The sequence below is a fragment of the Panthera uncia genome, chromosome D2 (genome assembly GCF_023721935.1).
Source record: "Panthera uncia isolate 11264 chromosome D2, Puncia_PCG_1.0, whole genome shotgun sequence".
NCBI lineage: Eukaryota > Metazoa > Chordata > Mammalia > Carnivora > Felidae > Panthera > Panthera uncia.
In genome coordinates, this window is record NC_064818.1 from 29,783,368 (window position 1) to 29,793,083 (window position 9,716).

The 9,716-nt window shown below is 55.7% G+C and overlaps 1 protein-coding gene across 2 annotated transcripts; it reads right to left on the bottom strand.

Moving 5' to 3' along the window:
- Positions 1-453: 453 nt before the first annotated feature.
- On the bottom strand, positions 454-7,899 carry TYSND1 (trypsin like peroxisomal matrix peptidase 1). 2 transcript variants are annotated; one of them, XM_049645184.1, is made up of 4 exons: positions 6,576-7,899; positions 4,664-4,794; positions 3,474-3,659; positions 454-1,326 (listed from the first exon to the last, which is right to left on the bottom strand). In XM_049645184.1, the coding sequence occupies exons 1-4, from the start codon at positions 7,751-7,753 to the stop codon at positions 1,109-1,111; spliced, it is 1,713 nt and encodes a 570-aa protein (XP_049501141.1). In that variant the 5' UTR covers positions 7,754-7,899; the 3' UTR covers positions 454-1,108. The 2 variants fall into 2 exon arrangements, with proteins under 2 accessions (XP_049501141.1, XP_049501142.1); XM_049645185.1 differs by lacking the exons at positions 454-1,326; positions 3,474-3,659 and adding an exon at positions 3,667-3,862.
- Positions 7,900-9,716: the final 1,817 nt, after the last annotated feature.

Sequence of the window (9,716 nt, forward strand, 5' to 3'; positions counted from 1 at the left end):
TTATGCTAAGCGAAATTAGTCAGTCAGAGAAAGATAAATATCATATGACTTCACTCGTATGAGGACTTTAAGAGACAAAACAGATGAACATAAGGGAAGGGAAGCAAAAACAATATGAAAACAGGGAGGGGGACAAAACAGAAGAGACTCCTACAATATGGAGAACAAACTGAGGGTTGCTGGAGGGGGTGTGGGAGGGGGGATGGGCTAAACGGGTGAGGGGTGTTAAGGAAGCTACTCCTGAAATCATTGTTGCACTAGATGCTAACTAATTTGGATGTAAATTTTAAAAAATTAAAAATTAAATTAAATTAAAAAAAAAAGTATGCCATGAGCTCACACCCCAACTGAGAAAGGAGGAAAGAAAAGGTGTATTTCTGTGCCTGATGGTTTCCTACTCCCAGGGCAACTTTCAAAACATAGAAGAAAAAAAGAGAACCTGCTAGATAGAAGTAGAGATTTTCTCCTATACGTCCTCTTTATTCCCAATCCCTAACTAGACACACTTTCCCCTGTGAGATCCCTGAGGCCCATTTTATGGGCTGGAAAGTAAAGGCACTGTGTCAGAGCGTCCCTGGAGGTCAGCGACACTCAACATATGAAGACCCACAAATCCTAACTTTCAGGGACTCCACCTAGAGGTGCAGTAGAACAGAAAGATTTTCTTTTCCTCTTGTCTTTGGTCTTCAAAGCAGGCCTTTCTGAGGAAGCCCCAGCCCCAGGGAAGCAGGTGCTCCTGGTGGCCAGTGGCCATCAGGAGACAGGGAACAGACTCAGAGCCAGGACTGGGCCTGCCTTCCAGCCAGCACCTGTCCCTCAGGACCAGGGCTGTTGGGCAGCTGGACGGGGCTCCCCAGAAGGAGAAATAACAGAGTTTAGTGCCAGGGGGCAGAGAGAGGTGAGGGCTCCAAAAAGCACCCCCAAACAGGCTTCCAGGTTGGAGACCCATGGGGCCGAAGGGAAGTTTGGTCCAGACTCCAGAGCCGAACGCGATGGGTGGGGATGGGGAGGCAGCCCAGCTGGGGTGTGCCCGGGCAGGGTCCTGAGGCCGCTACCCTCAGCTCATCCTGTGGCATAACATGGTGGCTCTTCTCTCCAGAGGGCTGGCTCACAGCTTGCTCCGCGGGGCCTCCACCAGCGGCCGCTGCAGCCGCCACACCACCCTCACTGGCTCAGTGGCGCTGTCCAGCTCCCGGAGGCCGCCCAGGTCACCCATCTGACCATACCGCCGCAGGGCTGGCTGCAGCACCGTGATGGGAATGCTGAAGTTCAGGTGAGGGTAGGTGGCCCCTGTGTTATTGTCCCGGGTGTTGCTGGCCACGATGCCTGTTGAGGAGTCCAAGAGGAAAGAGGGGATGAGTCAGAGGGCACACGGATGGGAAGTGAGGCCCTCGGACCACCGGGGGCTTGAACCCCCCTCATAGTGACAGACACCCAGCCTCCTTCATGGCCTCTGGCTCCCACACCCCAGTGCCCCTTCCCCGTTTTACTCTCTCCTTAACTGTCAGTACCTAACAGACAATGTTGCACTTCTTTTGTGACCTTTCTCTCCACCTAGTGGCGGCCCCACGGGCTTTGCTCAGGCAGGCTCCCCAGTGCCTGGTGCAGGGTCACCACTCAACAAATACTTGTTGACTGACTGAGTAAGTGAATCAGACCCCCACACAAGTTTTTTGTTTGGCCTGCTCAGTGCACGTGGATGTGTGTGCATGTGGATGTGTTTTGTCGTTGTCATCGCTTTTAATTTTAAGTAGGCTCCGCGGGTTTGAACTCACGGCCTCAAGATCAAGAGTCACATGCTCGACAACGGAGCCAGCCAAGCCCCCTTCCGGATGTACTTTTTTAGGCTTACAGGAGCCTTGCCAAAACGGTACGGAGTCCCTGTACACCCTTCATCTAGCTTCTCCTCATGTCACTGCAAAAAAAACAACGATCGAAACCAGGAAATTAACCTTGGGACAATGCTGTTCACTGACGTGCAGAACGCATTTGGATTTCACCAGTGATTCCACGAATGCTTTTTCTATTCCAGGATCTAATCCAGGGTCCCAGAAGCGTCTAGCCATCATGCCTCCTGGGTCAGTTTCAGTCTTTCCCTATCTTTCGTGGCCATGACACTTAGAGGAGTACAGGTTACTTATTCTGCAGGACGTCCCTCAATGTGGGGTTACCGGATGTTTTCTCCTAAAGTTAAGGTTTTCCAAGATTGAAAATGCCGTCCCGTGCCCTTCTCAGGGCACCCTGTCAGGAGGTGCGTGATGTCCAAGAGCATTTCTTGAGACGCTAACCTTGATCACTTGGCTAAGGTGGTGTATCTGCCAGGTTTCTCTATTGCAGGCTTACTGTTTTCCCTCTTGTACGAAATATTTTAGGATCAGGCAAATATCCTCGTTTCTACTTTCCATTCATCGGTGGGTCCTGCCCGCAGCAATTCCTTCTGTGGTGTCCTAACAGTGATTTTCTACTTCCCTCATTTCTTCTACATTTATCACCTGGAATTCTTCTGTCAGGAAGAGCTGTCACTTGTCTCCATTGCAAGATGCATTCAGTTATCGATGTCAGTGTGGTCTCAGATACTCACTCTTTTCTTTGAGTTACCATCCAACCCTATCGCTGTGTGGTTTGCAGCTCAAGTTGTTCTCCTGGGAGCTCCTTCAAGTCAGCTCTTCATTCGTCACACATCTGATGTGCCGATCATTCTGTTGTTAGCCTTTCCTTCCTCTCCAGCACCACTAGGTGCTCTGGGCTCATCTTGGATCTTCCCTGCCTGAGCCCGGGAGTGAGTCAGTTCCTGGCGCCTTTTATTAGAGAAACCAAGGTCTGGGTTCTCGGTGTGGTCATCACAACTGGGGTGTCACTGCTTCTAGCCCCTCTCAGCAGACAGAGCTAGATTTTTTACACACACGCACACGTACCCGCCAACGCATGCCTGCACGTGTATCTATACTTATGTCCGTATCCACGTATCAGTATATGTGCAAATCAAAAGATCTAACGACCCCATATTAAACAAACAAAAAGGTTTACCATTGCTAGTAAAAAAATTGCAGAATCAAGCAATGTTAGGCCCACATTCCTATGGAAGGAGGCGCCAATGTGCTGCAGCCGAGTGGTGTTCACCCCGGTTCACCCCTGACCCTCCATCCCGGCCGTCTTCACTCACTCATCCATTCGTTTACCTGTGACTCTTGGATGAACCCAACTCCTGAGTTTCATAGATTAAGATTAAGTGACTTACCTAAGGCGGAGAAGGAACTAGACCTCAGATCTCTTCCCTCCCTGCTCAGCATCCGCTCCTCTCCACTCCCAGGAGCACAAGTGCCCGAAAACCTTGGCTAACTGCCTCTTGGGCGTAAGGCCCACCATCTTCCCAGGCCGAGGGTGGCTCCCGGGGGCTGCACGCCCGGCCCTCACTAGATGGGACTGAGGCTCTGGCAGGGGAGGGGCTGGGAGAGGGCCAAGGAGCTGGTTACCCAGGAGGTCTCCTGTGCGGGTGGAGAAGAGGGGTCCCCCGCTGGAGCCGCCATGCACGGCACACGTGGTCTGTAGCATCACCGGCGTGTCATCCACCTGCACCACAGCTGACAGGATGCCCGAGGTCACCGAGGGCCCGCAAGCCTGGCCGAAGACGCCGAAGCCCACCACGCTGACAGCTTCGCCTGCCAGGGAGGAAAGGAGGGTGAAGCTGGGGAGCCGTCTCTGCCTCTCCAAAGTTCCGAACCCTCTCTGCCCTTCAGGCTGCTGTGAAGATACTCCTACCTCCGGGGAGTCTGCCCCAGGTCCCCACTGGACTTCCGCTGATCTCCCAGCACCTGCTCACCACTTGTCCTCAGCATCAGACTACTCTCCAGCCTTCATTTCCCTGCGGGACCAGTTAGTTACTTTTTAGGGTTCCTGGCACCCACCCCGGTGCTCAGTCAACGCTCGTGAAATTAACACCCATCTCCTCCTCGGACTAAGAAGCCTTGGTGAAAAAAGGAGCGGTGATGAGGGCTCCAGGCTGCCCTCCAACTGCCTTTACCGAGTGCTCTGAACGCACAGGGCATGCGGCTAGATGCTTTACGGGCCACGTCTCACCGCACTCCTCGCAATGCCCGGGAGTAGGGAGCACTATCCCCATTTTACAGATGTGAAAACTGAGGCAGAGGATACTCAGTTGCTTGTCCGAGGACACAGGGCTAGCAAGTGGCAGAAGAGACGGCAGCGTAGAGAGCTTGTGGCTTCTGCTGTTCCATCACGCCGCATCTGCACAGTGAGGCCTCTGGAACTTCCAAGGCGGCGTGCCCCGCCAGTGGAGCCTCAAGAGGGCAACCCCGCTCTGGCCAGCCGGCAGGAGCCCCCAAGCTCAGCCGCTCCACATGACACTGCTGCAGGGCCGCAGGCAAGAGGGGTGCCCTACGCTTCGGCAAGGATTCCCCCTGCCCCCCGGGACCGGGGGCATGCCGGGCACAAGCAGAGAAGCCTCCAAGAGCAACTCCAGCCAAGGCCCTGAAACCAGGATGATTTCATGCCAGCTTGACGCCACCCTGCCCCACGCCTCCAGCAGGGGTGGGGCAGGGGGCCCGCCTGGGGGACTGGCCCCCCGATCTAGAGGGTTAGAATGTCCAACACTGACTGTGCTTCCTGAGGTCCGCCCCACACCAGAAGCCCTCTCGTCCTTTACCTTCGTGGAAATGCTCGGCAGGCACCGGCAGGGAGACATCGGGTAGGTCCTCCTCCAGGCTCACCACCGCTATGTCGTAGGGCGATGTCTCCTGGGTGGCAAATACCACTTGTCCCCAGATGGCAGCACTCCTGGGAGCAAGGGAAACAAAATGACAGGCTCACACGCTGACCCGTGAGTACGGGGAGGAAGCAAGGGGATGAGAGTGACGGTAAAAACACGGACTTGGGAGCCCAAAGATGTGGCATCAGCCCCGAACCGTACCAGGCCGGCACATGTGGGCACGTCACCTGGCCATCCTGTGGTACTTCCAAATGTGCATCGCCCACCGTAACGTAATTCTCCACTAGCTTCCTGCACTTCACCGGGTTTCCTGAACACCTGACACCTGGAGAGCACTGCAGGCCAGGGCTGCTGTGAATGCTCTGGGCACATCATCTCCTTTAGTTCTCCCAGCAGCCCTCAGAGCTAGGCGCTGCGATCATCGCCATTTTTTTTTTTTTTTTTTTTATCATCGCCATTTTAAATGGTGCATTTGAGGGCCAAGAGAGGTTGAGTAACTTTCTCAAGGTCACACAATAGGTGGCAGAAGCCAGGGCAAACATTCCCAGTGTTCTCCTTCACTGCCTCACTTGAGGCAAACAATGCTGCCAGTCCTGTGTCCCCGTTTACACACATAAATGCTAGCACATCTGCAGCTCTTACTGTGGGCCGGGCTCTGTTCCAAGACTTCACATGTCAATTCACGGAAAGGCAGCTTAGACTGACTTGCCCAGGTTCACACAGGGGCTCCCCACTACATACTCTGCAGGGATAGCTTCCAGGGGACCTGGTGGGTTCCCTAGAAGCAAGAGTATGTGTGTGGTGAAGACGGGGCAGAGGATGGGGCACCACACATACAGGGAAGTCCTCATTATCAGTCTTCCTTACAAAGTCACGGCTGTCCTGTTGGCCACCAGTGGGAGACCCTACGGCGAAGCTGGGCTGGGTTAACCCTGGAAATTCGGTAGAGGGATCTGGAAAGGCCCGGGCTGCGTGGCTAGGCTGAGGTAAGTACAGAACTTCACGCATTAACACCAAGGTGCTATACTGCTCTGCTCCTGCCTAAGTTAAGTGCCTGGGACTACAGCAGAAATAGAACAGGTATTAGGAAAACACAAGCCAGGAAGCCAAGGCTGCTGAGCAACTGGAGGTAAAGGAGGGCAAGAGTGCTTTTCCCTGCAGAGAAGGAACAAACGGCTGAAGTCCCAACCCGGCCGCCAGGATCACCCAAAGACTGTTCAAAATACATCTGTGTGCTTGACCTCACTCCCACATTCTAATTAGGTGGAGCCCCACACCCGTCATTTTTGTCCAGCTGGGAAGATCTGCTTAAGATCTAAGAGAGCAATCAAGTAAGAGTAACAGCCCCCTCTCATCACCCCAGGAAGGCAGCAGCCTGGGCCTCTGGGACTTCACTACCCCTTTCAGGGGAAAAAGAATAGGGCTAGGAAGTCTGCGTTCAAGGAGCCAGTGCTGTGTGCCTGCTCTAAGAGCAGTCAGATTTCAGAAAGAAAACAGGCTGGGCGGGAGGGGGACGGGAGGGGGGGGCGGGGGACCGAGGGGACAGGGTGCTAAAAGATGCCTAGTCAGAGACGCTGTGACTTCCCACAGTTCCCCAATGCAGAGTTGCTCGGCATCTTGCCCAAGCCCCATTCACTGCGCGCCACCCCCCCACCCCCCGCCAGGAAGGAGGCCCAGAACCCCCTAGGCTAGGGTTCTGAATGCCAAGGATGAGGGGAGGGACTCAGGTCTCTACCCACACTACACCATCAAAGCATCATCGTGATGCCAGAAGGCCTCCCTAATCTTCAGAGTTCCGCTCTGAGACCTGCTGAGGGGGCAGAGGTGGGGCAACCTTGCAGGGCCTTACTTGGGGGGCGTGACGCGCACCAGGACCCTGGCCGCTTCCCGAGGGGCCACATGCCGGCAGGTCACCACGAGGCGGGGCGCCACGGCCACTCCAGAGCCCCAGACGGTGCCGCACTCCACCAGCACGGCCGCAGCTGCCCACGGGGGCCCTGGGTCTCGGAGGGTCAGGCCCCATGGGGCGCTCAGCTCCTGCGGCAGGAGGGCTGCCAGGGCATCGGTGCCGGGGCACAGGCTGCCCAGCGCGGCTCTGGCGGCACGCAGGAGAGGGGCGGCGGCGCAGAGCAGCGTGAGGCCCACCCACTCGCGGGCCTTCCAGCAGAGGGGCGCGGCCACCAGCGCCACCAGCGCCCCCGCGGGCCGCGCCGCGAACACGCCGCCGCCCTCGGTGCCCGGCAGGCAGCGAGCGTCGGTGAGCAGCAGCGGGCCGGCCGCGTTGCTGAGCACGCCGCGGCTGAGCGTGTTGAGAAAGATGTCCGGGCAGAAGGCCCCGAACGGGGAGCCGCAGGCCAGCAGCGGCGCGCCCTTGGGCACGGCCCCGAGAGGCGCCACGGCCACTGCCGGCCCGCGCTCCCCCTCCTCCTCTTCCTCCTCCTCCTCGGAGTCGGGCCGCACGCGCAGCAGCGCGAACCAGCCCAGCGCTCTCAGCTGATCCTCCTCCTCGTCCTCCGTCACCTCGTCCTCCGGTGCCGCGCTCGCGAAGCGCCACTGCTCCGCCGCCTCGCCCCCGAAGAGGCGAGCGAAGTGGGCCCGGAAGGCCGGGCAGCTCAGCAGCAGCAGCAGCTCGGCGGGCCGCGGGGGCTGCAGGGGCCGCCCGCGGGGTCGGCCCTGAGGGCCTGACTCTGCGCCCGCGCACTGGGGCGTGCACAGCCCCGGGCGGCCCCGCTCCGCGCGGCCTGAGGGGCTCGAGGCTGCGGGACCCCGCTGCACGTGCAGGCGCAGGTCGTCGCCGCAACTGTCGCCGGGCAGGAAGGCGGCGCCGGCCGCGCTCAGCGCCCCGCTCCCGGCCCGCAGGAAGGGGGTGAAAATGCCCCCGTGGCACAGCACCAGGTCCGGGCAGCGGCTCAGGATCACCCCGCTGCAGCTCCACGAGCCGGCCTCGGGCTGCCCGGCCCGGGAAGCGCTCACCACGCAGCCCGCCCGCTCGGCCGCCCTCATGGACGGCCCCCACTGCCGCGCCATGTCCTCTAGGACTGTGCACACGGGGTTTCCAGGGGAACGTGGAAAGCGAGCGAGGAGCCCGGCCGGGACCCCTGATCCCCCGCGGCGCCACCCAAAGCTGGAAGGGAGAGGCGCAAACACTGACTCAGTTCTTCCTTGTCGGGCCTGATTGGCTAGGCCCCAACTTGTCGGGCCCGATTGGCTGGGCTTGGGGCCGAGCCCTGATTGGCTGCCCAGACTGACCCCGTCCCTTTCCCCGCCCTCATGGGTTCGGGCCACCTGCTCGACGCAGCGGGAGAAGCTGTCCTGGAAGGTGAGCGTGGGGAGAGTGACCGGCGTATGGTTTTGCAGGGAGACGGGGCTTGGGCAAGGTGGGATCCCTTCTCTGTTCGTTGGGCTGCAGGAAAAGGAATAGAAATAAGGGCCGACATGCCTAGATTTGCCCATTAAGACAGGACCTGAGTGTCTGTTCAGGTCTGAAACTTCGGCTTCCGACCCCCGGGGTAATAAGGGCAAGGAAATCCTTGACTCCTTGACTCCTTGACCAATTTCAGTGATTTGAAATTTTGGAAGTAGGTCCTACAGCGATCCACTAGGTGGCATGCAGCTGACAGGACTACACCTAGGGCCTTTTGATGCTCGGGACAAAACTTACGAAAACGGTTTTCGCAAAATAAAATTGCCCTTTAAAACTATTATGAAGAGTAACCGAAGTCACACTTTAATTTTACAACCCTAACTGTGCGGTATGCACATTTTACATAACATTTATCACCACCACCTAGCGTTCATCTAGGTCAGGGGCCAGACACTTGTTCCGTAAAAGGCCAGAGTGTCAATAGTTCAGGTTTTGCAGGCCACACGTTCCCTTTCAAATACCCAACTAGATTTGTAACATGTGAGAGCTCAAACAATGGGTGGCTGTGTTCAGTAAACTTTCCTCATGGTCACTGAAAGTTGAATTTTATGTGTCATAAAATAGCAACCTCCCCCCCGCCCCCACAGGCTATACAAAAACAGGCAGCAGCCCAGATTTCAGAAGGTATTTATGTCAGCATTAACAAAAATTATTCAGTTGGTACTTAAACTATAAAACCTTTTTGCCCCAATTTCTGAATAAAATTAATGCTGCTCAGTGTATTCCCAGCCCAAGGGTTAGCGCTTGCAATGGTCCCAGTGACACAAACCTGTTTGAGGGAGTTAAACGATGACCCATTATAGTAGGAGGTGGGACTGAAATTAGCAAGCAGTCTTCCATAGCAGGCACTGTCTTTTGGTTCCCTGACACAGAAGGTGCCTTGATCACAGTAAAATCTAACTATTCCAACTTCCTAGTAATTAAGTTTCTTTCTCTCTAGAGTCCAGTGATTCTCCCTTAATGACACTCAAACCTCCAGCCTGAACTGTTGTGCGTCAGGTTTTTCTGCTTACAGCACATTAGGGTATAGAGTCCTAAGTCAACAGCCAACAGCCAACAGCCAAGGTGAGACCCTTTGAGTGCTGGGCTCACGGACTCAGCCGGTAATTCTCATGTTCCCCTTGAAGTCAACAAACAATACATACAAACACACAGACCCCGTGGCATCAATGTAGTAACACGGACGTTAGTTTCAATCACAAGATGCCTCTAATACTTTTAGTACTGGGTCAAAAACAGTATGTTGCATTTTGCTTCCCATTCCATTTGTCCCATTAGTTTTAAAATCTCTTTTGGGCTTTCTAAAAACAAGGCTTCCTGCAAGCCTAGTAAAGGCACAGGCACACATTTCATTCCTTCCGCTATTTTACCAAATGTAGCGCTCAACTGAATCTCTCCAATTCTGTATAAGATGATGAGTGATAAGCAGCCAAACGGGATCCAGTCCTTGCTAGCATGTTAATATGAGATTTTGCTAAAAAGTCCACTACGTGCATCCTATTGCCGAGATGGCCACCAATCCCGGGATCAGCACATGTTCCAAGCCTCTCAGACGATAACTAAATT

Coding starts and splice junctions, on each gene's coding strand:
- TYSND1 (XM_049645184.1), bottom strand. CDS start 7,753: ATGGCGCGGCAGTGGGGGCCGTCCATGAGGGCGGCCGAGCGGGCGGGC. Junction 4,795..6,575: donor GTGCGCGTCACGCCCCCCAA/GTAAGGCCCTGC, acceptor CCTTGCTCCCAG/GAGTGCTGCCATCTGGGGAC. Junction 1,327..3,473: donor CCGCACAGGAGACCTCCTGG/GTAACCAGCTCC, acceptor ACTCCTCAACAG/GCATCGTGGCCAGCAACACC.